At 49.1% G+C, this 27068-nt stretch overlaps 2 protein-coding genes across 4 annotated transcripts; one reads left to right on the forward strand and one right to left on the reverse strand.

Moving 5' to 3' along the window:
• On the reverse strand, nt 1-20516 carry FKBP6 (FKBP prolyl isomerase family member 6 (inactive)). 3 transcript variants are annotated; one of them, XM_040532581.1, is made up of 8 exons: nt 20227-20513; nt 19171-19260; nt 18414-18616; nt 17013-17132; nt 15763-15957; nt 15348-15457; nt 12220-12308; nt 1-433 (listed from the first exon to the last, which is right to left on the reverse strand). In XM_040532581.1, exons 1-7 carry the CDS (start codon nt 20411-20413, stop codon nt 12230-12232), a joined length of 984 nt encoding a protein of 327 aa, XP_040388515.1. In that variant the 5' UTR covers nt 20414-20513; the 3' UTR covers nt 1-433; nt 12220-12229. The 3 variants fall into 3 exon arrangements, 2 of the variants coding, with proteins under 2 accessions (XP_040388515.1, XP_040388516.1); XR_005814002.1 differs by lacking the exon at nt 15348-15457 and having other exon boundaries at nt 20227-20516; XM_040532582.1 differs by lacking the exon at nt 19171-19260 and having other exon boundaries at nt 20227-20514.
• Nucleotides 20374-26961, forward strand: TRIM50 (tripartite motif containing 50). Its single transcript, XM_040532924.1, has 6 exons — nt 20374-23261; nt 24159-24254; nt 25034-25264; nt 25584-25606; nt 25901-26025; nt 26354-26961. The coding sequence occupies exons 1-6, from the start codon at nt 22839-22841 to the stop codon at nt 26959-26961; spliced, it is 1506 nt and encodes a 501-aa protein (XP_040388858.1). The 5' UTR covers nt 20374-22838.
• The last annotated feature ends 107 nt before the right edge of the window (nt 26962-27068 follow it).

Here is a 27068-nt window from a genome sequence, read left to right on the forward strand (position 1 = left end):
GCCAACATAGTTCTAATTTATTTTTCAGAACAAAAACAATATGAAGCATAACTTTTTAAAGAACAATCTGTATAAACAATACAAAACTTCATGGCATTTGTATTTACAGATTCCGTAACAGCAGTCCAGAACCTGCAAAAGGTAAGGTTTCAAAGTTTCTTCAAAGAGTATGCAAGGGAGAAGAGGGCAATCCTCCCATACAGCAGTACTTAGTTCTAGAAGCAGAAGCTAAGCCCCAGAACATGGCAAACAAGAACCAAATTCAGGAAAACCAGGTTGTGTATATACCAACAGAAACTCCACATTATACTCTAATGAAGACCACACTCTTTCCCCTTTTCCCAAAGCACAGATCCAATGCTGAAATCTCCATGTGCCCAGAGGTAGGTCGTCTTCCCATCCAAGAACTGTTCTTTCATCAGCTGGGGAAGTCCTAGGACAAAAAATACCAGTCAACATTCCCACAGGGATCACTGTGCATTTTATTCCACTGTAGCATCTCCAAGCATTAAGAAGTCAATCGTTACTAGCCATGTGTACAGTAGCCCTGAAAGAATTACCAAGAGTTCTCTTAGTTAGCATAAGTGGAACTGGCATAGTAGAATTCCTATAAAATTCAACTTCCTCACCTGGGACTTGGAAGAAACTGAATATTAAGCAATAAGAATTTAATATTAGCAAGCCCACCTCAGAGTGGCCTGAAATTGCCCTTCAGACCACCTCCCTTCCTATACCAAGTCACTGATGTTACACATAATCTGTGTTTTTTCCAACCCTGTTCTGGGAACCCAGGCCTGGACATCTACTCTTTGGCTTTGAAAAGTCAGTCCTCTGTTTTTTAGATTCACCATTCTCCTCCTCTGAGATTCCCGTTACTTCTCACTGCATTTGCTTGCTCCGTCCCCTCCTCACACCCTAGTCCCACGTGGAAGGCATTTGTGCCACGAGGCTTAGCCACACACAACACCTGCAGTGCATCAAGGCACGCAGTGCTTCCAGCATCTTGTCCTTTGCCCCATCACACTCACTTGGAATTGGGTCCTTACCCATCTTGGAGTCCTGACATATACCAAGATGACAGATTCTGTACCCAGAGAAACCTTTCTCTCACTTGCAACTCCTGCCCCATCCCTCCAGCTCTTTAAGGTCACTAGAGCTTCACTGGAAGGAAAACAGTATCTAGATATAGGGCATTTTCTCTGGATGTAATCCAGACCTGTTTCTAAGCTGTGATTTTTTCCCCCTCTGTGGGAACCCCTTGGGTCACTGATCAGGACTTGGATCACCTGCCTCACCCTCTACATGGCTACAGTTCCACAACACTGACTTTGCTGGGAACAGCTCACCTGCTCCTCCAGTGCCTCTTCCAGCCATACTGCCCCTTTGCCCCCCCAGCTGCAGAGCGCACCAGCACCTCCTGCTCCTTGTCCCTCACAAGCTGTTTGAGCTCGTATTCAAGTACTGGCTCAACACCACAAGTTCTCCAGTGCAGCTGTGTTGCGTGTAAGCAGAACATGGGATTCCCTGTTGTCCCCACAGCCATTAAGCACCTGTGCTAAGACACATCCATGCTGCTTTCCTATGTACCTGTTACGTATTTCAGCATCCTGCTGCTCACGATGCTTCTTCACTTGACAGCCCTAAGATCACTCAGAAGAATACAGATATGGAAGGTGTTCCCCTAATTTGTCAGGGCACAAATGGTACTGAAACACTGCTGAGAAGTCAGCCTCATTCCTCCAGCATTTTGAGGCTGAATAGCAGAAGGGAAGGAAGGAAAAAAAGAACCAAAAACCTCACAAAAATCCTTAACAACCTTTCCACACAGTAACCCATTATCTGCCTCCTACTCTCCTGTTCTGGGGGTCAAAAGAAAAATGCACATTCAGAAGATGCCCTATCTTCTCTCAGCTTAAGAATACCAGGAGCCCAAATCAATTTTTGCTACTCTTTCAGGAGCTGTAGCCACTTGAGCTTTTTCAGTTAACTTGGCTGCAGTGATCTCTGCAAATTTAAATAACTTCACAAAATAGAGAAGCCTGCTCCTTAGAGGATATCAACTTACAGACTGCTAACCAGAAAGTTAAAGAGCAGTAATTCTGAGGAAAACAGACACTTACCAACTAAAGGATGAGAAGACAAAGCATCATGTGATGCTTAAGATATACACCTCATTTATTATAAAACCTTGGAAGGCACGTATTTTGCTCTGGCACCACAGGATCACAGGACAATTAGGGTTGCAATGAATTGGTCTCCAGTTCAATACCCTGTTCACAGAGTTAGCTGTGAGGTTGACTGGATTACTCATCTTCCCCCAATGACTTTGAAGAACCCAGGTTTTATTCAGTCAGTACGCTCAGAGCCACACGAGACAACTCGGAACCCATGACTCAAATGACACCCAGCCAGAAAACGTAGTCTGAATCAGGACAATCTGCCTCTCTCAAAGGCTGCCCCCAACTACAGTTTGGGATAAAAAAAAAAACACAGAACAGTCAAGTAACTTTCAGGATTCCTGGAAATTCACCAGCAGCAGATTTCTAGTCTAGCACAAAATAGGAATCGCTGTATCAAGTCAGCACTTAGTCACTGCCCTGGTTCATCCAGACTCATCTTACAGCCTCATTTATAAGGCTACCTCTTACTGCCAAACCTTCCGAAACCAGGGGTTCGCTGAGTATCTTGTGTTACATTCACAGCTTTGTGCTGACAGCCTAGTACCTACCCTGACCAAGAGAAAAGGGAGAAGTTTATGGAAAAAAAGCTACTAGAGGACACTGCAGCTGATCTCTTTTCTTTGGGACTTTGAAAATTAATCAGAGAGAGAAATGCTTAAATGCTCTGGTGCACAGCATGGAGTTGTAGCAATCAGGACAAAAAAAGAAAGGTTTCTAAAGTGAAAAAAATCCTCATACTTGATGTTCTGTGCTTTATTAGAGAAAAGCATCTTTGCTCCTGTTAAAATGCAACTGACTTCTACTCTGCTACTTGTCAGTCTATTACTATACCCACACAGCACTTCCTTTTGTGTGTCCCTGATAGGCATACTTAAAAGATAATCACTTTATGTTTCTACTGTCTGTTAGTTGTGGTTTGGGGTGTCTAGCTGGATATAAAACCTACAGTTACTGAGACTTCTCGTGCACCACAAAAACAAGAGATCAAACCGAGTCTTCTGGTTTCATGGCTGCTATTTGAAGTAATAAAGTCTTTACATAGAGCTAATTAAAAAAATATTCAAACTGAAACCCTAAAGCCATTTCAAGGAGTGTTTGATCAGTTCATCTCTTTCATTTCCACCTAATGGCTACACAATCAAAAGAGAAGTGGAAGGGAAATGCACAGCCCTGAAGATGCCGAGTTGGAAGGCGTTCAAAGCGTTTGCTGTTCCTACAGGTAGAAGGACAGCACACTCCAACCAGGACTCCACTCCAACATTTGTTTCCTTCCCTTAAAAACAGGTTGGCAGCAGCTCAGCCACACAGCAGCAACACTTGCTCACTTTGAAGTTCAGACAGAAGTCTGTTGTACCAGCTATTTTAATTCATGCTTCAGGAAGACAAGGCAGTTGAGCACCAATTTACAGTAAACAATATGCCAGGTCACAGGTCGTTTATAACCACAATCGCCTTTACTCTGCATTAAAGCCATAATTAACTATTAATGTTCAACTAAAGCTTTAAGATTTGTTTAAAGCTGCCTTTTTTTGCATGAAGAACTGTAGTTGCATCTTCCCTGGTTCCCCCTCTCCTGTCTCAGTCTCCAGAAGGGCTACAGGAAAGAACGTTGTGTAGGCACCAAGCATAGCAGATGAAGTTTTTGCGAAAGCACAAAAGCCGAAAAGAGTGTGCACTTAAAGCTCTGCTCCCGTCAGTTCAGCCCTCATTAAACTCATGCTTTGAATCAGCAGCTCCCCACAGCACTGCACTGAGATAACCCACAGTGAGAAGAAACTTCTCAAGAGAAGCAATCGAATCATCAGCTTTGTGGAGAGCAGATAACCTAGGAGGCTGGCCTGGCTGTTACATCCCAGTGAAGTGCCTTTAAGAGACAACAGCTACTTTCAGAGAAATGCAGCCTACAAGTGCTTCTAACAGGAGGCAGAATACCTCACTTTCAGCACTTCAACTCAAACCACTGAGTATAGAGAAGAACGGAACAGTCTTGATTTGTTAGTCACAAGGATACAGCACATCTTATACCACAGGTCCCCAAGAGCACTCCGAAAGAGCACATTTCATGCACGCTTTTTAGAGCACAGATCAGCAAAGGAGCTAAAACCTTCTACAACAGCAATTGCCTGAGAAGTGCTCTTCATTCAAGACCTGACAAGTCCAAAAGGAACTGCCACTCTGAAATAACAGCCTAGAGAAAAAACATTGCCACCAGGACATGAACAAGCTCCTTCTTAAATGCATCATGTGAATTCCCTAAGAGGTTACTGACAGGCTGCAGATCTTCTGAACACAAGAACAAAGCCCAGCTACAGCTTTATCAGCTAGCTGATAAGATGTGCTGAGTGAACCATCCTGATACAGTGAGAAGAAACAGCTATTTACAAGACCAGAGAATCATGGTTTGTCAGAACATTATTAGAGGGAATGCTACGCATCCCCATGACATGGATTCCATCTCAGAGCATGCAGCATTCCTTCAGAAGATAACCTAATTAGGATACCACTTATCTGCTATGAAAGCAATTTTGCTGTCAGCCATACCTTCATTTGCCTCACCTCAGTGTTTAGGGATGTCCAACTGTTACTGCTTCAAGTGAAATCACTTATGGCCAAGATTACTGTAAAGCCTATCTTCAGGTAGTACAAGAGCATGCAGAAGCTGAGAGGCTCTGCAGGTCTGAAGGCTTGAACAGGCTGACCAACAACTGCCAAGACTACCCCAACACAGGTTCAAGAGATGTCAAAACTCAAAAAGTGAAGGTGCAAGGAACAGACGCTTTACTCCTTGTTTATATCGAGCTATATCAACTTTCATTGTCTTCTGAAGATCTGTGCTTAAAATGTTTTTCTCCCCATGATAGCTTTTTTGGCAGTGGATCCATAATCCTCAGCCCTGCAAAGGATCCACAATGAGTCAAATGCCTGTACACTAGAAAGACAGTTCAGTGGAAGGAAGAATTAAGAATTAACCGGAGATCCTTAGTCAGTCTTGACTCCAGAGAGCTTGAACGCTGATGACATGCACTACCACCCTGAACCTGAGGTGATGGTGAAAGGGTCTGTCAAGTCTGCTCAGGTCTTTTGTGCAACAGGGATACCTAATGCAAAGAAGAGAAACACAGGAAGTAGAGCTCTTTCCCAGGCATTTCCAAAGAAAAATCCCTTAAAAGCAGCAAGAAACCTTCCTCAGAGAGCAAGAGGTCTCATAAACCAGACAATTATGAGAAGGTGAAAGGAAAAAGATAAGCTCTTCAACACACACTTCTGACTCAGTAAGGACTTCATACAGCAAGTGTGGGCTGAAATTGATCCATACAGCAGCTCCCAGTCCTTCAAGAGCTCAGATAGCTTTCATGTCAATAATGCTCAGCATTCTGTCAAATCAACAGTTCCCCAATAAAGCATCATGGGTACTGGGAAAGGCACATGAAGGTCACGTCTTTCATGTCTTCCCTTATTGCAAATAATCCTGCAGATCTGCAGACTGACTCACAGTAGTGCCAAAACACTCCCTGCCTTAAGCAAAAAGCCTTCCCTAAAGCAGTATCCCCCAAATCTGAAAGCCTTGTTAGTATCTCCTGCCTCTTGGTACAGAGGACCACAAAAGTTGTCTTGTTGCTAAGTGCTATCACCAGTGTCAGACATAGCAGTGAATGCCCTGGTGCTGTTCAAGCAGTGAGGAGCCGCAGATCTTACAATAGGCTGCGCTGTGCCACTGCTGATGGCTACACCCCATTACGAGGCTGCACATCACGAACAATGCTTGGTAGCTCACAAGCAGGGGAATATTTCCCAAAACCACAGTGAACACTTATGGGAGTCCTTAGCACTCTTTACTCTCAGCTGTCTCTGTATCGTCACAGGTATCACAATACCTGCTTAGAGCCTTTTAAACTCCTCTAAAGTTTGTCTGCGTTTCACCACATACTCCACTAGAGTAGAAAGCTCACAAGAGCCCTGACCACTACCAGCACCCCCTCGTGATCAGGAGAGCACCTTGCCAGGAACCTAGGGTGTCAGGACTTTAGAAGTTTAGTTTTACTTGAACAAAGTGGTGTCTGCGGAATAAAACAAAACAACATGGAAAGCCCCTAAAAAAATAAGCCACCAGGGCACAGTTTGCACCACCATCATCTGAGATTTTTCTACTGTGTTGAAATTACCTTGTAGTGTGCTGCAGCTCCTCCGCACTCTGAATCCTACCACAGGCTCTGATGTCTGGTCTCAGGGACGGAGTCCTCAGTGCAGAACCATGCTGAAGCAGCAGCAAACAGGCACACCCACACCCCATGACATCAACTGATCCCAGTGGAGGCAGTACGCACGGCTAAAACAGACAGGCCACATCTGACCTAAGTCAAAGCACAGAGATTTAGATCACTGTGCTTCTGCTCAGGATAAGTTGTCACTGAAATAAGCAAGCAGCGAAGAGCATCCTTCACTCTTTGGAGGCAGTAATGTCTTTCAAGCCCAAAACAATGCACTTTTTTTTTCTTTTACACAGGCATGGTTACAGTTCTCCACACTCAACACTCCTCCAAGCTGCCTGGCTAGAAGAACAAGCACACAACAGCATATGGAAAAGGGCCCTTTGTTTTGCTGTATAAGACTGCACGTGACATTAAAATCCTCAGATTTAAGACTAAAACAGATACAATAAAGACATTTCTTCTGCTACCCCAGAGAGGAAGTCTGTAGCACCCCAGATCAGCAGGGCTGGTGGCCAGGCATGCCAGTTCTGCCTGTTTACTGTATGGGACAGCATATGCACATGGCAGCCCGGGACAGCTGCCCACCATCTGTAATACTGCAAGAACTAGAAGCACCAGTGGGGGCTTTTGTGCCCCAGCAACAGCACAATTAAGCAATAATCTGATCCCAGGCACAGTCACCTGCAGCAGACTGCCATCCAAAAACTGTTTGGTTACAGCCTACTTGAGGTTATGTTCCCCCAGTTTTCCCTTTTGCTTGTCAAGCTAAAACATTTTTACTTATGCTTCATACAGCTTATCACAGCTGAAACACAAGAGGTAGAGAAAGGAGACTTTAAGATCTTCTATGAAATACCATTTTTAAAATCACCACGCATCTCCTTGCTGCTGGAAGCGAAGGCCAGTATCTCTGAAGGCTCTGCAAAACTAAAACTTTCTTCATAAAGGCATTTACATCTTAGACACAGACCACTGCCCTTCAAATTCTACCTGCATGGTAAACCACATATTATCATACTAATGGAAAGAACCCAACATCTTTTTCACTGGTTTGTAACAGCAGCATTGAAGTTAGCATGTTTTACCTTCCTGCTGCTGGCAGAAGCTCTGAGAAATAAAAGCCCACACAGGAATATCCACCAGGGGCTCAGCCTGTCCTTTCCAGGGCAAGCATGCTGTGCAGGCCCAGGCAGAAGCTTGAGGAGAAACGCAGCCATGAACACCTTCCTGTCTCACCAGGGAGGCTCAGGATTGAGCACACAGAGGGCAACACCAGGTTTTAGATATTCACTGAGTTTCAGAGCAGGTGGTCTTGGGCTGGGCCCTGAGGCACCCCTCCAACGAAACTAGAGTACCAGCACTTCACCAGTGCCTTGGAGGATGGGCAATGCAGGGCAACCTGAGATACTGCATGGATCTCCCTCCTAGTCTGGGCAACGTCACCCCTAGTACATTAAGCGCTCTCACCAAGGACTTCTGTAAACAAGCCTTCGTGATTAAGTGTCAGGAGGACTGAGCCAGGCTCTTCTCGGTGACACCTATTGATAGGACAAGGGGCAATGGGTGCAAGCTGGAACATACGAGGTTCCACTTAAATATGAGAAAACTTGTTCCACGGTTAGGTTGATGGAGCACTGGAACAGGCTGCCCAGGCGGGTTGTGGAGTCTCCTTCTCTGGAGACTTTCAAAACCCACCTGGACATGTTCCCGTGTGACATGATTTAGGCATTCCTGCTCCGGCGGGGGGATTGGACTAGGTGATCTTTCAAGGTCCCTTCCAATACCTAGTATTCTGTGATCACAAAGAGTACATCAGAGTTCAAAGAGCACAGGAGCTCCTGTTGGTCCCTGCCCTCAGTTCCCTCTCCACCATCTTTTAGCCCGACCTGTTGTCACAGCATAACAAACCAGGGACACATGTCCAGTGCGTCAGAAGGGAAGCATGGGTAGCAGGGGATCCCTATGTGGAGGTGGAGTCACTTCTCCACTCCTGGTTGGTTTCTAGAAGAGACCATGGCCTACCAATCTTCAAGAGAGGTATTACAGATACTACCAGACATGAATTGCAGAACTCCTGTCAAAGAAAAAAGAGATGCTACAGGAAGGAAGATCTAGAGTGGAAAAAAACTCAAAAACCCAACAAAACAACCAACAACCTTAAAGCTTTTCTCCTTCCTCTGCTTAGTAAGGAGAATGCTTAATTAAGTCATCCTTCAAGCCTTCCCACTAGCTCTAATGATGCTCAGCATAAAGCAGATGCTTAATTTCCTTTGCAGCACAGGAAATCTCAGTGGTACAATAATTTGCATATTCTAAAGGAAGTGAAATTGCTGGTTCTGTTGTTAAGCTGTACGCAGTGGGTAGGGACAGCAACAGCAGGAGGCACATTTTAGATCTTCAGCTTAGCAATAAAGGAGAGCAGTAGGGGAAGGAGGAAGCCGCTGTTTACTTAGAAGTCTGGAGCCTTCCCAATGCAGGAGTTCTGATTCTACTATTCACATACTACTCAGTTTATTTACAAGTCTCTTTTAGCTTATTAGGTCAGTTTAACTGGCAACTGATGCTGATTTTAAGCCTAATTACAGTCACTTCTACCAGGTGACACAACCCCAGTTCTGCAGCCAATTCTCACCAATTAATGGCTTCAGAATTGCTAGACCCTGCTATTCATAGCAATCTCAAGTTTGACCTTAGTTTCCTGCCATAATTTCAGCATTACTTGTTTGCACTGGAACATTTCCCTGCATGCTCTCAGCTACTTCTCCCGTGTATTGAAATTGAGATACACATTAGAGGCAAGCCTTCAGCTTTGGCTCATCTTTAATTAAAAAAAGCAAAAAAAAAAGCATGAAGATTCACCTTTCTGGGATGAAGCTACCACCAAGGACCCTCTAATAGGTTCCAGACATTTCTAGGGAATTTGTCTGTGCTTCATGACTAAGTTCTTTATCATGAAGAACCACAGCAATACAAAATCTTTCACCAAAACCCTTCACTTTTCAATGGAACAGAAACTCCACTAAGCCAGTGGTCCTCAGTCTACCCATTCTACAGTTTAAGGGTCATCAAAGGGGACTTACAGCTATGCATGTACCAGGTGACCTGGCTTGACACTTGCTGCACAACACAAGGTGTACAGAGGCAGGCAAATAGCCCAAACTTGAAGAGATGCAAGCAAGAGGCCCCAGACCACTGTGATTGCAACAGACTGCAGCAGGACAGATTTAAAAAAGCATTTGTGCTTCTATTTCTACCCCTGAGTATTTCTGGATTCCTCAAAGAAGCATCAGGAATAGCCTCACATTTCACCAAAGAAAATGTTTATTCTGACATAAAACTCCACTAAAAAGGAAGAAAGTGTGTTCTGAGCAAGAGGATGCTTGCGGCAATTACAGGACCCACACTACACAGTAAGAGAGACACATCCCAGGCAGAATGAGTATATTCAGGTGCACCTGGTTTTTGAGTGTCATTATGGAAAACACAGAACAGCAGCCCTGGGTTATCCAGTAGAGACAAACAAACCATTTGCCCCATAACAAAGCAACCACTGCACATCTCAAAGCTTACAGCAAAGCCACCTGGGTAGGAGCACCGAACCAGGGGATATGGCAGTGAGTCAGGACAGGGAGAATGCCGCAACTACAGCGGAGTCACTCAGCTGGTAAGCTGGACATGGGGTCAGATCAACACTCAACAGACCTGCTAACTGGTATGCAGAAGTTTTCCTTAACTGTTGCGATTCCACCGGATCATTAGACATGAGCTACAGGCAGCACTCACAGGCCATCTACTCACTAAATGCTTAAGACAAAGGATAAAAGAGGCATGCCAGCCTGACTGAGTACAGCTTGTGCCCTAAACTGAACTTGTACAAAGTTGTCAGAAAACACTAAAGAATGTTTTGCCTCAATTCTGGCTACATAGTGGTGCCTTTGAGAGAAAGCAGGAGCTCCAGTTGGAACCGCTGTGCTCCTCTCTGATTTTTTTTTTTTTTTTACACAAGACACAGCATCAAGAGATTTTTCTTACAAGGAATTAACAATGAATTGTTACATAGGTGACAGTGATGTAGATTCGTCTGGAAGACTTTAAAAAACAACTTCAAGGAAGGTCAGAATCTTTGACTGACAGCTGACAATCAGCTGTTTAAGCATGCAGAGCTCCAGGAAAGTGCTGTATATTTGCATCAGTGCAAATATATAGAGCCAGTGGAGAAAATCTTGCTGGTGGATAGTTACACCTAATTTTAAAGGTTGCCTCAGACAAAGGCTTCTTTGCACTTCTCAGTCTCCATGAACTGAAGACTTTTTTTTTTTACTTGCAACAATAGCTACTTTCAATTGTACTGTGTGGAAATCGGTATCTTCGCCAGCCTCTCTTTGGGAAAGAAGAGGCTACACTGCTTTACCACGGGATGACCTACCTGCTGGCCCAGCAGATGACTCCGTATGCTCAGAGCTCTACTATGACACGGGGCCAGCTGATGCACAGATTGACACACGAAGTTCCCCAGCTCAGGCACTGCTACGTACTACAGTCAGAAACAAGAGAAGTCATACAGGCTTTCCAATTGCAAGTCTCTAAAATTCAGTAAACTGAGACTCAGAGCCTCCTCGGCAAGTCTGCGACCACAGACTTCCTGCACACAGTGGCAAAACCACAGCCAGTCACAAACCCCTTTTCATAGTGACATGCCTGGGGGTAGGTACCTGCTAACAGATCTGACCGTCTCATCCTGAATCCAGAGAAGAATTTGTGCTCTGAGGCAGCTCAGCAACATGCAGCTATGATTGGGGCACAGGGGAGACAGGATGGGTAAAGACTACAGCAAAGAGGCACATACAGCCAGAAGAGGGACGTGTTGCTTTAGGAAACAGGCATTCAGTCAAACCTCTTCCTCAAGTATTAGGTTAGCTTCCTCACAGCCACAGAGGAGAGAAAGAGGCAACCTTAAAATACCACAGCTGAATCCTGCACTCACACTTTTGATGATGGAAAGGCTGCTAGTACTCATTTTCAGCAAGTAGAGGGATACTGCCTGTATTGTTTGAGATAGAATGGCAGCAACCTCTGACAGACCTGAGCTGGTGATGCTTTCTGACAGAAGGCTGCTGTCATTTTCCACAACCCTTTCCCTAGGGCTTACCCTGAGGCAAGAGACCAGTGAAGGTTTCCACTCCCCCTTATACCCTGGCGAAGGTTTTGACAAAAAAAAGAATGATCAAAGAGCCTTTGTGCATTTATAAACCTGTCAATTTTGCTAGAAGATTTAAGGCTTTAAAGAGTCTAAAGCATCTATTTGAAAATTTCTATACAAACAGGTTTTTTAATATTTAAAAAACAGAAATAAAATATTTAGATTTTTTCTGAAGTAAGGCATTCCAGCAGCTCCAGACAGGAGTGCTGGAGGGGAGGAGGAAATCCAAATCTTAAGTTTGACAGAAACAATTTTTTTTGTTGTTTTGTTTCTTTTAGTTGGCAGAGAAACAAGACTACACAGCTCTTTCCCCCCCGGCTCTAACGAGGAATAACTGGGATGAGCAGCACAGGAAACAACAAAACCAAACTTACTCAAGTGTTGCCAGTTTCAGGTTCCTGTCCCATGCCAGCCCACCTGGCAGGAAAGATTCCCCAAGCACACAGTGCAGTAACATTTCAGCCTACTGTCCTACCCTTTCCCCTCCACACATTCCCATTAACTTACCTTTTGTCACCAAAATCCTCCCAGGCAGAAGAGAAGCAGGTTTCCCCCACCACCACCAGAAAACCCAATCCAGAGAAGACAGTGGCTTTAGGAGACCTCAGCCTTTTCACAACTTGATTACCTTTTTCTGGTCATGCATGAGAAGAATTGAGACTGGCAAGCATTCGGCAGCACATTTCTTTCTCCTTTTCCACGTAGTCTTTATAGCAGCTGGAAAGCAGAGCACAAACATGGGAACCATGGGCTGTGAACTGCCCACCCAACTGCCAGTGCCACAACGAGAAAAAAATATATATACACACACACTTAAAATAAACTAGCCTAGCATAAGAGTGTGCTGCTAGAAAAGGAGCAGCTGTTCCAGCCTCTTCTTTCTGCCATGTCCAGGAATTAATTCTGCCTTATTCCCAGACCTTGGGTCCCTTCTCTGCTGGTGCCTATTAGCTACTAAGATCATTTGATTTCTGGTAGCCTGACGCTTTCTACTCTAGTTTTGCAAGTGTGAGATGATGCAGAGGAACCCCCAGCTGTATCCTGAGGTCTAGTTTGGTGCCCCCTCATTTGCACCATTCCTTGTGCAAGCCATTACAGTGCCTAGCAGGACATGTGGTCCAGGTGCTCTGCTACTTGGCAAACTGCTACTAATGGCTACTACCACTGACCCTTTGAATCTGAGCAGAGGATGGGTAAGAGACAGCAAGGATGCATGTGCAGACTGTGTAGATGGCAGGGCAAATGCTTCCTCCTCCAATCTCATCTTCCTGCCAGCATCACATTTACATGTCGAAAGCTATGCAGACCACTCCATTTTAATCACCGCTTCTCCCAGCACCAGCATGGCCAGGAGGAAGCACAGCACCCTCCACACCCTGTGCTCCACCTCACCAGCAACAAGGCCTCACTGGTACAGAATCCCTGAGCCAGAGGGGGACTCAGTTTAGGCACTGTCCCAGGGATCAGTGGCTGTCCAAAGGGGCAGCTCCACTGCATCTGCTACTGTATAGGGTCAAAAACAGTTTTTGTTATAATGCTATAAACAGCAGGAGTGTGATGTTGGTAATGCTCTTAGCCCCAACAGCAGTAGAGGTGTGTGCCCACAACTCAGAAGCATTTCATTCAATGAAACCTCAGCACAACACATCTCTGCTGTGAAGACTTTCAGACAGATGTTGTCACAGCTATCCACACTAAGATCGGTGACACACACCTAGGCTGGATGACATGTCTACCAAAGTTGGAAATCCCAAAGCCTCTTTTGGAACGGAGGCACAATTTCACATCAGATGTCAGAAGAACCCTGTTTTGTTCTGGATTTGATGTAACGCATGGCTTCTTAAAAAAGCTGCCAAAGGCAGCAGCACAGTTTGCACCAAGACCACTGCAGCTGGTACCAGATATGTTCTGCAGGATACTTGCCCAGGGTTCTGCCTGTTTTTCTTGGGTTAAAGTGAATTTTGCCAAGAACCCGGCTTAGCTGTTGAATGGGTACTTTTTGAAGTTCAGTTTTATGCACCAAAAGGTAGCTATTGATTAACTTTGCAAAAAGGAGCGCTGTAAGTGTATTCAGTAAGGAAGTGAAAAGCTTTTAAGAACAAAATTTTGATTCATATTCCACTTTTGAAGCCTTTGCCAGATCACATTACAGGTTTTCACAGGCAAGGCAGCTTGGTAACAGTACAGAGATCCAGACTGAGGTGTGGCATGACTAACACCACCCAATATCATCATCATCTATTTCATACTAATTCCACTCTTTGTCATTGTAAAAGCAACAAATACACCAATTTTAACTGGCAGCGAAGCAGGGACTCCAAGACAGATGTTTAGCACATACCCAGCTTACTGCACCACACGTTAGTAGTACATGTTGCTACCTCCAGCCTCAGAGCTCACAAGCCTGCCTGTTGCTTCCCTGAAGGCAGAAAGCCTTGCTGCTTCCTGGCAGAACAAGCTCAAAATTATTAGCAAGATTTTTCTTCTACCAGCCAATATATTCTGAACGAGTCTAAGACAATGCACAAGGCTTCTGGAATCAGGACATTTAAAACTGCATCATGAGTCTTTGATACCACCTGCAAACTGATCCTCCAAGAGCAGCCACCCAGTCATCCAGAGCCATTTGGTAACTGCGTTCACCTAGCATTTGGTAGCAAGGTACTTAGGCAGATGAGGATGAGTCTGAAGTAGCTTACTTCAGATTTCCAGACCAGCAGCTATTACTACCTTCAGGTTATCCATACTCTTGAAGTAATGGAAGAAATCTGAAGACATGTGTAGTTACAGACTATTACAGGTGATTTGGACATAGAGGACAGATGTACAAGTACAGTGCTCTAGCAAAAAGTCACCCAGGGAAGACCCACACAACTGGCTGCACCAGCCACATCAACTACTGCTATTAGAGATGTGACTGCTCCCTGCAAACACTGCTGCAAATGCCTAGCAGCAACAGAAAAGAAGAGCCTTCCTATTCAGGGGCTGCTTTGGGATCTCTGAAGTTGGGTCTTCATCACATTGTGTTTGAACAGTGCCAGAAGTACAGCACACATTTTTTGGAACAGCAACTGCTTTTGCCAGTTTCAAACAAAAGAACAGAGTGAGGACAGAGACTAGCGTTAGTCATGTTTTCAGGGGGCAAGGGCATGACTAAGGCTGGCAGGATTGTGCTGTACTCAGCCTGTGGGCAAAGGGAAAGGTTGCCTTTGGGATTGCTCATTTATCACCACCAAGGCAGCAAGAAATTCACTTTTAAGATCTTCCCACAGTTGAACATCAGTATTTGTAGTTCTGTACAATGAAACTCTGAAGCACTTGCAGTGCAAAAAAATTGCTGTAATCAGTCAACACATCTTAAAGAAAGTGAAAATCTGTATTAGTGCAGAACATCATCATCTTGAGTGCTAGGCTACTGCATTTCATTGGTTTTGAGGCATTTCAGCAGCTCCCTACCTCCCTGCCATCAGCCCGACCCACCTACTCAGGTGGAGTGCATCACACATCCCTCTGCACAAGAAACCCTCTGGAAAGAATGAATGCTCTCATGGATGCTCTCAGCTTCTCACGTATCACCTGTAACCACTGTGTGCAAAACCTTTGAACCAACCTTCCCCACACTAAAGGAACTTCTGCATTTCCCCAAGACCCAACAGTCTTTGTTTAAAAAAGTTAAATCAAATACAAACACCAAAGTATTTTTGAGTGGGTGTTTCCAGCCTAAGCACTCCTACAGGGATAGAAAGGAGTTCTCACCTTGCCAACTTTTTCAGCTCATTGTTAATATCGTTGTTAAACGGCTCTATATGCTGAGCTCTGACCAGGAAGTCACGGGCTTTTTTGTATTCCATCATGCAGAGACAAGCCTGCCATTGAAAGAAGACAGATGCACCGAAAGATAAATATAGACTCACTGCTGCTCTTCAGACTGAAATATGTACGACTACAAGCATTTCTAAGACAGATCTAGGTAGCTCAGAAATCCCTCGAGAAAAGACTTGTGACAGATTTACAGAGCCAGATTTTCTGAAAGGTCAGATGCAGAAAAATCAGACTGCTGCAGGAGCTTAGGCATTAATTCAGTGGCTCTCAGTTTATTCTAGGTACTCTCCACAGGCAGAGCTTGGGTCATTGCTTGATGCAGTGACCAGCGAAACTTATTTTTGCCCACCTGGCCACACCTGAACAGCGCTTTGGTGTTTCTGTGGTCTATCTCCAAGGCCTTTTCCCCATACATCAATGCTCGGTCAGGATGTTCCAGCTTCAGGTAGGTAACTGAGAGATTCAGGAGCACCAACAACTTGGAAGCATCAATCTGACACCGCTCTGCCTCATTGGAAGGGCTGCGACCAAGGATGGAGTATGCCTGAGAAGACAGGGAAAAGGACTAGTGCACAACAAATCTACTGTGGGAAGTGAGAAACCCATCCTAATCAGCCAGCTACATCCATGTTTCTATTTATCTTGGTTAGTTAAAAAAATAATAATCAAAACCCTAAATATACTGCACAGCATTACCTGCATGACTAGCCAACTCAGACCCAAGACTACAGCAAACTTATCGAGGAACTAGAGAGCAGCAGAAAAAAATTACACCTGGTACCCAGACTAAGGATAAAGGTGGAAAAGCAGTATTTTAGGAAGAAAGAATTTAATTTTTTTTTGTTAAAAATACCAAGAGAAAGCAATCTTAAATGGAGGGAAGAAAAATGTCTCAAAGCCTCACTACTTTTGAAACAAAGGCAAATGCATTCCAGTTTGGGCACCTGAGTATTTTCCTGCCCAGGCATGCTGTGAAGTCTCCATCCTTGGAGATGGCCAGAACCTGAATGGACACAATCCTGGGCAACCTCCTGCTCCTGATGACCTTGAGAAGGGGGTTGAACTGGACGATTTCCAGAGGTTTCTTCCACCCTCAAGTATTCTGTGGTTCCCAAACGGGAGGCTAGAAGCTGAGTGCCCAGGTGCTGGTGATACCTCTACTCCCAGAACATGGAGACTCTAGATGACTTTCAGCATTAAGCAGGATTCTGCTGCAATACAAGGTTGTACTGCCTTGTAACGTCTCTCAGCAAGAGCTGCCGTGAAAGCTGAGAAAGGCTCCACTTTAGCAGTCCATCACAAAAGCCACTCAGGGCTCACACAGACCCTGAGATGCACTCTGCCTCAGCTAGAGCCCACCGGGAGCAAGCCTGAAGGAAGAAGGTTCTGCATATTACTGCCAACCCTCCTCCTCCATTTACCACTGCTGTTCACACAAAAGCAAGTGTTTCAGATCACTTCTTAAATAAGAAACTGAATATATTGAATATATACTTAAGTTGTATAATCTTTGAATTGTACTCATTACTGTGAACTAGCACTAAATAATTACCACTTTCACAGCCCATAGACAGAAAACACATTTTTCTGGTGTCATACCCTTTTGTATCTCTCTTTGGCACCCTCAAAGCACTGCTTACGGTAGAGGTAATTGCCAAACTCTCTCTCTGTGTCTGCCACTTTCAACACTTTTTGTAGAGGAAAGGTATCTTGCTGCTCCTGTATAAAGAAACACAGGAATTTCAGCTCAAACAAAAGACAACAAGGAGAGATCACAGGCAGGGCTCCCCTGCCCAGTCCCTTTCCAGTCACAAGGCAGGAGTCAGACCATTGCCAAGGTCCCCTGCAGTGTCCAGCCAGGCCACCACAATGGAATTTCCCTTCTTCAGGCTGAAACATGCCACCGTCTTGTCAGTAACTCCTACTGAGAAGTGCTACAAAACAGGTCAAGAAGCTCAACAGGACAAAAAAGACTCACGGGGTTGGGGGGGGTGCAGAAATTTGTTCTTAAATCCTGCCCAATGCTCTCACCTTAGCACAGAACAGGCCATAAATACAAAAACACCATTCCTGGCACAAAAGGTGAAGCTGTTTGACAGGCTGCATTGCTCTAGTGGTGCCACATCACCCTGGGTGGCTGCCTCATGCCAACTCTGTGACCAGCCTGACACCACACAGGACACCAAGCCAGCAAAGAGAAAAAAAAAACAGCAACCAAAAAAAAGAGGGACAGGTTTTCCCCTGGGTTTGCAACTTTGAATCAGCTCAAGGAGAGGAGTAAGCAAGAAAGGTTGGACAACAGGCAAAACAGGGAGTACGCTCTCCCCCGTGCAACAGTGGTTTGATCTCAGGGTTGCATCTGGCAGAAGCGGCCTCTGCAAGAGCAGCGAGGGAATAAGGAGGGCCTCTCTCCACCAGCATTGCTGCCTGTGCCCCAATCACTGACCCACAACCACAGCCCAAAGCCTTTTACATGAAAAGGGGGAATTAACAATAACACCATAGCTCACCAGGGAGGAAAGTGAACAGTGAAGGAGCACTTGGGAAAGCAGCCAAGAAGCAAAGACAAAGGGTGGGGGGTGGGGGACACTTCAACACTGCAGACTTAAAAAGGATTTTGTTTTTAAAGTGACAGTTAGTTACTGTTCCTGCCACTTCAGAGAACTTCCTGGAAGCTGGTGCCCTCTAGTGAAACCATGAGGTTTTTTGTACAGCTAAAAATAAAGATAAGTTGTTCCCCTGACTCCACCACAGCAGAGCAAACAAAGGCAGCACCCAGTTTCTCCCTCTACACTTGGCAGTAAGCAGGGCAAGGCGTGCCAGGTGAGCACTAATGGGCATATGTCTGCATCTGACTGGAGCCAGCAGCCCAGGGCCTGGATAACTTCACCTCCATTGAAGCTTAAACATATGTAACACACAATACACAGCAACTGAAGGGAAAGACAGCAAAGGTTGAGTCTGCAGATTTATGCCTCAAGCCTTATTAAGGCAACTCACAGCAGTCAATGCAAAGAATGCATCAGAATCAGCAGAATCTATGAAGTCCAACATCTCCACTTCGAACAGGACTGTAGCATTTGGGGGAATCAGAGGAGGACAGCCCTGCTGGCCATAGGCATAAACCGGCGTGAAGACAAATCTTGCCACCTCTCCCTTCTTCATCGTGAGCAGGCCAATTTCCAGGCCCCTCAGTGTAATGTCTGTCACAACAAGAAATGCAAGGCCATGAGAATCCCAAACCCAGAATCTACCCTCAGACTCCAAATAACAATTTCTCTTAAGGTCTAGACAAAGAAACCCCGGTGTTCACATACCACCAACTACAACAGTCAGTTCCCCACCATTATAACAACTCACAGCAAACACTGTCCCACAAAAAAAAAACAAAACCGTATCAAAATCACCTTGATATTTGGACAACTGAAGTTATCAAGGCATTCTGTGGAACCAAGCAACGTCTCCTCTCTGGTGATTTAAAAAGATCAAAATCTGTAGATGCTGCAGTAGGGCAGACAGTAAGCACCCGCACTGCTACCAACAGCACAAGTCCTGCTGCTCACTCCCATTGTCAGGGGAGGTGCGTGACTGTCAGTTCTAGATTGACCACCACCTACCTGAAGGATGCTTTTTGACCCCCTTCAGTAGTTTCAAAGGTTCCAAAAAAACCCAAACCTAAAGATACTAAAGTGCATTTAAATTACCATGTCTTAACAGGCAGGTCCTTATGACCCCATGAATCTCAGGACAAGCCTACCTTCTCCAAGTTTCATCAACCTAGGAAGCTTCGTAGTGCAGTTTGTGCAGAAGGGCTCATCTGCATGTTCCAGGTACCCAGAGTACTTCACTGCACAGCCCAAAACATGGAGCAGGGAGAAGAGAAAAGCAAGAGTTTGATTTCATGTCCAGAAACACCATCAGCAGCAGCACACCGGGAGCTAATTTTGCAACCACACTTTTATCCTGCCTTCCCCACCCCCTTTCTGCTGAGGGGACAAACAGCCCCACATTTGTCCCAAAAAATTGGTCACATGCAAGGAGCCAAGTGGCATTGAATGTGTTTTAACATCAACACCGAATAAAATTGCTACTTTGCAGTCTCGATTTCTATCGAAGCAGAAAACGCTGTTTTGTCTCAAGAACTGGCGAGCTGTGGGCAGGAAGAGAACAGAAACCTCCAGCCTGGAAATTGAAATGTCCCAGTCATCTGGGGAAGGGTGCAACAAAGTCATTCCCAAACTGAGCTTGAGCCCTGAAAAGAAAAACGATGGAGAACAGGTACCCCTCAGAACTCTGCCCCTGTCTAGGGAATGGTACACTAACTCCAGTTGTAATTCAATTAGAAAAAAACACGCTCTAACGGGCTTCCCTTGTCGCGCAGCTAAGCCCTTGCACGGGAACCGCTTTCAGCTTCAAACTTCTCTGTACTGTGAACGCAGGCGGGACCTGGGAAGCCTGCTTTGCTCAAGGTCAGGACGCCCTTCCACTGAACGCTGGCCGCACGAGGCCGAGCCGACTGCCCCAAGCGCCACACGAACCGATAAGAAGCAGCGGCCAGCCTCTGACGCAGGACGGCCTCCCGCCGCACGCCAGAAGGGCCTCAAAGCCCTTGCCCTCAGCGCACGCGAACACCCCGAGGAGCACCCAGCTGCCGGCCCGGGCGCGCACAGGGGCGCTGAGAGCCCCGGGCGGCCTCCCCAGGGCTCAGCGCACCGAGGCCGAGCCCCCGCAGCCCGGTGCGAGCGGCGCGGGGGCGGCGCGGGGCCGCCACGGGCTCGGCTTCGGGTTCCCCCCGAGCGACCGGGAGCGGTACCTGCCACGGTGGCGGCGGGAGGCACGGGCTGCCCGGTGCCGGGCCGCAGCTCCTCCTTGCGCACCCCCCCGTCCCCGCTCAGGTCCTGCGGGCCCCGAGCCGGTGGCGGGCCCCGAGCCGGTGGCGGGCCCCAGCGTGGCGGCCTCGCCACGAGCCCTGCCCAGGCCCCGCTGCCACCGCCCTGCATGGCCGCGGAGCCCCGCCCCGCCAATCACCGCCCGCGCCGCGCCGCGGCCTCGGCCAATGGCGCTCCGAGGAGCGACCGCTTCCCTGCGCGCCGCTTAAAAGCCACGCGCCGGCGCCTCTCGCCCCCGCGCCCCTGCTGGCCGATGGAGACGTCACGCGGTCTCGCAGTGCACTCTGGGGGATGTAGTCCGGGCTGCCCCCCCCCCCCGCCGCGTCTCAGCAAGGGGCTCGGCGGGCGGGGCCGTAAGTCAAACACAGCTATGCAAACGCAAAATGATAGTTTTTTTTTTTTTACAGTCACACACACAAAACCACATTTTTTTTACAGTCGCACAAAAAGACACGCGTGCCTTGTCCCAAATCGGAGCAACAACACTTGCTTGGGGTTTTCTCCTGGTCTTTTCCCAAAGAATGAAATGGTTTTAACAAAACCAAAACCAAGCCAACCAACTAGCACCGCCGAAACAAACCAAGAAGCCTATTTCAACCTAAAAAGAATTTTAGCTGATAAGAAAGTGTTCTGGTGAAAGCGTGTCCCCCGATCCAAGCGATGTGGGTGACCAGAACCACGGCGGAACGCACAGAACCCAGCGCCTCCGCCAGGCAAACGCCCCGTCCCGAGGCCAGCACCCCGTCCTGAGGCGAACACCCCGTCCTGAGGTGGGCACCCCATCCCGAGGCCAACACCCCGTCCCGCCTTATCAGCGCCCTGGTAGCTGCCCACGCAGTCACATGACGGCCATGTCTGTACCAAACAAAGGGCCGCCGTGCACCGCGACAGGACAGGGGCCGACGGCGCCGTGGAGCCGGGTGGCGGGCGAGCAGGGCTTGCTGCCTCACCGCTGCGCACGCTGCCGCTGGCCCTGCAGCTACCTGGCCTCAGCCAGGCAAGCAGGGGCACCCCCAGCAGGGCTGATGCCACAGCAGCGGAGTAGCGGGGTGGCCAGCGCAGCTCCCTTCCTGCTGAGAAGCTGCCACCCCTGCTGCTTGCCAAATCTGCCCCTCCACCAGGGCTGAAATCTTCCACCAGGTCAGGAAAAGCCAAGGGACATCCGTCAGGCTGCGTGTGCCAAGAAGAGCCAGCGCGGAGAGGAAGCGGTGCGGGGCACGTGAGTGGTGTGGTGAGTGGGTGGCTGTCAGGGGGGTTCTCCATGAGCAGAGGGAGCAGCTGAAGCTGATTTCCCCTGTGGGTTCTTACGGGTGTCTGACCGTTCCTGGGCTGACATTGGAGCTTTTCTTGATTCCTCACCAAGCTCCCATACGCTATGCTTGATGACGGCTGAGCTCAGGTCACTGCCTCCCCTTTCCCTGGGGCACTTACCGAGTCTGTCTTTGACTTCAGGTTTGTTTTCACGTGAGTGGGGAGACCGTAAAAGTTCTACCAGCCTATATTCAGGAGCAGACATGCGCAACACTGTCAGGCTGTCACAGTTAGAGCAGTGTCACCTCCAGGGCCTGGGCCACCTATTGCTGTTGCTCGTCCAGGTGGCAATGCCCTCCCTACGCTGGGGGTGTGCTGCTAGCTGTCCTGGCCACAATGCGTAGGCAGTTGAGCCCATCTGGCTCAGGATCTTGGTGGTTACATCCCACCATGCTGGGGAGCCAATACTGCATGAACCTTACAGCTGTTAAATAGAACAGCCACATGTGGCCCCAGAGCCAGCGGGAGATGCAGGATTTCAGTTCGTGTCTCTTAGGAGTGCTGGCCTGGAGCACGGAGCATGGGGACCAGAGACTATGCTGAGTTTCAAGGGGCTGAGCTGCAGGTACAGCTCCGCAAGCTCTGGCTCAAGCTCCTAACCCTCATATCGGTCAAACTTGGCCTTACAGGTTTTACTGTGTGGTTTCTGTCCCCATCTTGCAGATGAAGATGCTCTTTATGATTTTATTCTGCTTTAGCTTAGATGTATCACTTGAGCTAATGCCAATCCTTGTGAGGACGTGCAGAGGCTGAAACAACAAACCCAAAGAGATGTGTAGAAATTCATACAAGCCAGGGTCACTACTGGAATTTTTCAGCAAAAAATTCCTCTCAGCTCTGTCTCCAGCTGTGCCAGCCCCTGGCACACAGACAGGTCTCCCCTGAGATGTGCTGCACTCTGATACAGCTCCCAGACAAAGGCCCCAGATGGGGATCAGCTTGGTGGTGACTTCTGACATCACAGGCAGAACCACTAGGGCCTGACCTCCCATGTTGTCAGAGCCCAAACCCATCTTGTATTAAAACATGCATCTTAAAATTTGTGCGGAGCCTAATGATGAGTTCACAACTGTCTGAGCTGCTGCTGGGGCATGAAGGTGTTTGAGGTGTCTCTCTGCTTCACCTTACCCAAGTGCTGAGCACACTTTGTTCATCTGTGCTTACTTTGCTCTTTGCAATAGGAGTGATCTCCCACCTGTTTTTCCCAGGCTAGGTCTGTGCTGCCATGCTAAAAGGTGGCAGCATGGCTCGGAGGATGAGCATCGATGAGCTGGAAGACCAGCTCCTCTGTCCCATCTGCCTGGAGGTCTTCAAGGAGCCCTTGATGCTGCAGTGCGGGCATTCTTACTGCAAGTCGTGCGTGGTGTCACTGTCTGGAGAGCTGGATGGGCAGTTCCTGTGCCCCGTGTGCCGCCAAACCGTGGACTGCAGCGCCTCGCCACCCAACGTCACACTGGCCCGTGTCATTGAGGCACTGCAGAGCTGGGGCGAGGCAGAGCCCACCCCAGAGTCCTGCCCAACACACCACAACCCCCTCAGCCTCTTCTGTGAGACTGACCAAGAGGTGATCTGTGGGCTGTGCGGCACCATCGGCAACCACCGCCAGCACAAGATCACCCCCATCTCTACCACGTACTGCCGGATGAAGGTCGGCAGGCAGGGACTCCCCAGGGTGGGGGTTAGGGCATCTGTAGCAGTCCCAGCCCCAAGCACAGCAGTACTTGCTGGCCAAGTGTCCCCTCTGCTTGAAGGGACAGGCTGGAAATGAGGCCAGCGTGGGCAGCATGGTCCCATAGCACAGGCAGATGTGGGGCAGGGAACCTTGGCTGGGGGTCAGCCGTTTCTCAGGTCAAGCATGTCCCTGGCTGAGGGGGCACATGGTTTTGGTGGCTAGAGCGCGGTGGGGAGAGCTGAGGGTGAGGTAGTGCCAAAGGAACCTTTCAAGATTGCATTCAAATACTATCAGACGGAGTCTGGAGATAAGGGCTGAGGCGAGGTGCCACAGGAGAGCAAGGAGGCAGGGAAACAGGAGCCCCAGCCAGGCAGAGTAAATAGCTGGCATCCCCTGCCCAACATCACATGAAAGCCCAAGGAATGGAAAAGCACGGGGCCACTGTTCCCCTCAGCTCCTGACACTGGGGTGATAAGAGTGGGAGGCACCAGAAAAAAACACCCTGCCTGAGCCAGGCTCTGGGCACTGGTGCTGATGGGGTCACAGGCCTGGCACTGGCTTGCAGCTGCTCACTACCACTCACCCAGTGCAGAGCTGCCATGGGTGCAAGGTACGGAGGGGCAGGAACAGGAGCAGAGATGTGGTGCTCCTGGCAAGAGTACTTGGCATGCTCTGAGTGTCCTCCTGCCTCTGGCAACCCCAAATCCTCTAGATCCAAGTGATCAGCAGGGTGTGCAGGACCCCAGAAAGCTTGGAAGAGCATGGCTTCTCAGGGCCACAGCTTCTTGCGGGGCTGGCAAGCACAGGAGGACAGCCTTTGATCAAGTAGGCTGCCAGAGAGGACCGTCCTCGAGAGAGTTGCTGTCTTTTCAGGAGGAGCTGTCTGCGCTGTTAACTGATGTCCACCGGTACAAGAGGAACCTGGATGAACACTTCAGCAAGCTCATCAACAACAAAATCCGCATTGCAGTGAGTGCCACACACCAAGGGAGCCTGCTTTGCAGAGTCCCTTGTGTCCCGCACGACTCTTGGAGCAACCTCTGCTCCTGGGTCTCCTCAGCTCACCTCCTCTATTCCTCTCCCTCTCTTCTCCCTTCCCCGGGACAGCAGACAGGGCTTATCTTTCACCCCATTCCCTGAGATTGCTGTTCTCCATGAAACTTGGGGATTAAACATAACCCTGTTTTGGGAAAGGTAACGTAGCCCTCTTTGGTGGCTTTTGTTTTCCAAAGGGGTGACGTAACCTTCACTGCCTGTCCTGGCAGGAACACCAGTCAAAGCTTTTTTGACCGAATGTCCTTGGAGATGATGAGATAACAGTGAAAAACACCCTACTCAGAGCAGGCTTCCCAGTCAGAACGCTGATAATTGCGCCTTGAGTCTATGTTTGGTTTAGATGTGTGTCCATTTTCCACATGGTAGACATCTCAAAGAGACCTCTTGGTATCCCTTCTGTTCCCTGGCAGCAGAGGGATCCAAAGACTCTCTTCCAAGGTTCTGACGAAGCCGGTTGGGGCATCAGGAACACAAAATCTGGGCAGGGTGTAAGGGAGGTGTGCCATGGTGCTGAGGCCAGCAAGGTGGAACGACATTTAGCCTCTGTGAAGAGATGCTCTTGGTTTGGAACAGAAGTGGAGGGCAGCTTGCTGGGGTGCACAGACTTTTCTGGTGGCACCTCCAAAACCAGAAAGCAGGTGAAGGGGACATAGTAAGGCAGTCCTGCACAGCCACTTGCTGTCTCCGTGCAGAACGAGGCGGATGTCTTCAAGTGTGTGATCCGGAAGGAGTTCCAGGAGCTGCACAGATACATTGATGAGGAGAAGGCCACCTTCCTGGAGAGCGTTGAGGGGAAGGCAGCCCAGCTCATAACCTCCATCGAGTCCCAGGTCAAGCAGACATCAGACGCCCTGCAGAGGCTGAAGGAGATACATAGCTCTCTGGAGACGCTCGGCAACGAAAGCCAGCTTGATTTCATCCGTGTGAGTATGCTCCCTAGTGTGTGCCTCAGGAAGGTGGTAAGGGTCAGAAAGGCTCTCCTGCCTTCGGCCGACTGCTCACAGCCCTGGGCCTTCCCCCGAGCAGTGAGTACCCCCACCAAGCATAGCTAGAATACCAAGGGAAGCGAGATGTCGGTGCCCTCTGTCCAGCCAGGGCCTCCCCAGATGGCAGAGGCCCAGGAGAGGAGAAGCCTGGCCTTTCTGACATGGGGCACGGATATGTGGAGGTGTGACCATGCAGACAAGTGCCGTTTTGCGAGCCTCCCACCACTGACTCTCTCTTTCTCTTGTTTTTTTCCAGAAATACAGCTCCTCCCAGTTCAGGTGAGTGATGGGATGGAACCAGCGGGGACAGCAGCACCTCTGCACCTCTGGGCTAAAGAGCCCAGGCCAGTGGGTACCTCAGCATAGCTGGGGCAATCTAGCACGGACACGCTGCCCTGCTCACTTCCGTGGGCATTGCTGTCGTGACGGAGGGCCACGGCCAGAGCCATGCATGCAGCCCCAGAAGAGGGCAAGAGCAGCTGTGGAGATGCCAGTGGCTCCATCATACGTAGCAGAAGGTGAGAAGAGGCCACACACCCATCAGCTGTGTCATGGCTGCCCATGTCTTTCCAGGTCAGAGCTTCCCAGCCTGCTCCCAGGTGATGGCATCTTTAGCCCCATTTCCTTCAAGCCGTGTTTCCACCAAGATGATATCAAGATGACCGTTTGGAAGCGGCTGCACCGCCACGTCCTGCCAGGTACCAACCTCCCCAGCTGGCATCACACTGGGAGCCCTGGCTCACTGGCACATGCTGCTGGGACAGGCTGCCCAGCTGGCACCCCACTGCCCTGGCCTCTGACTTGCTCTCCAGTTGTGCTCTTCTCACCTCCGGGAGAGCTCCTGGAGCAGTGGCTGGCCCAGCATCTCATGCTGCTAGCAGCCTGCTCTCGTGTAACACTTTGGCTGCTTAAAGTTCAGCAGCACCAGCCCATCTGGCCGTGCCAGCTCTCAGGGCAGAGTCAGCGTCACCTGGAGCCACAGCCCTACCTGCTAGCGTGGCTGGAGGCCGACTGCTTTCCTTTTAGCTCCAGAGATGCTGAAACTGGACCCGGTGACAGCGCATCCCCTCCTGGAACTCTTCAAGGGTGACACAGTGGTGCAGTGTGGGCTCTACCAGCGCCGGGACAGCAACCCCAAGCGTTTTGACTCCAGCAACTGCATCCTCACCTGCAAGGGCTTCTCCTGCGGCCAGCACTACTGGGAGGTGATAGTGGGCACCCGCAACCACTGGCGCGTGGGCATCATCAAGGGCACGGTCAGCCGCAAAGGGAAGCTCAGCAAGTCTCCCGAGAACGGCGTGTGGCTCATCGGCCTCAAGGAAGGCAAAGTCTACGAGGCCTTCAGCACCCCGCGGGCCACCCTGCCGCTGACCGCCCGGCCGCAGCGCATCGGGATCTACCTGCACTACGAGAGGGGCGAGCTGACCTTCTACAACGCCGACAGCCCCGACGAGCTCAGCCCCATCTACACCTTCCAGGCGGAGTTCCAGGGCCAGCTCTACCCCATCGTGGACCTGTGCTGGCCGGAGCGGGGGCCCTACTCGCCCCCCATCATCCTGCCCCCCCCTGGCGCCCCCCGGCGCCCCCAGGGGCCGTGCCGCCAGCCGGCCCCCGAGGCGCCCGCCAAGCCCTAGCGCGGCCGCCGGGCCTCCCCTCCGCTCCCCTCCGCTCCCCTCCGCTCCCCTCCCCTCCCCTCCCGGCCCCTCGGGGAGCGCGGCGGCGGCCCCGGGCGGCCCCGCTC

This window comes from Cygnus olor, chromosome 20 (assembly GCF_009769625.2).
Source record: "Cygnus olor isolate bCygOlo1 chromosome 20, bCygOlo1.pri.v2, whole genome shotgun sequence".
Taxonomy (NCBI): Eukaryota; Metazoa; Chordata; class Aves; order Anseriformes; family Anatidae; genus Cygnus; species Cygnus olor.

Coding starts and splice junctions, on each gene's coding strand:
- TRIM50 (XM_040532924.1), top strand. CDS start 22,839: ATGCTAAAAGGTGGCAGCATGGCTCGGAGGATGAGCATCGATGAGCTG. Junction 24,255..25,033: donor ACAACAAAATCCGCATTGCA/GTGAGTGCCACA, acceptor GTCTCCGTGCAG/AACGAGGCGGATGTCTTCAA. Junction 25,265..25,583: donor GCCAGCTTGATTTCATCCGT/GTGAGTATGCTC, acceptor GTTTTTTTCCAG/AAATACAGCTCCTCCCAGTT.
- FKBP6 (XM_040532581.1), bottom strand. CDS start 20,413: ATGCAGGGCGGTGGCAGCGGGGCCTGGGCAGGGCTCGTGGCGAGGCCG. Junction 19,261..20,226: donor TCCCGCCGCCACCGTGGCAG/GTACCGCTCCCG, acceptor TGGGCTGTGCAG/TGAAGTACTCTGGGTACCTG. Junction 17,133..18,413: donor CATTCTTTGCATTGACTGCT/GTGAGTTGCCTT, acceptor TTCTTTATACAG/GAGCAGCAAGATACCTTTCC.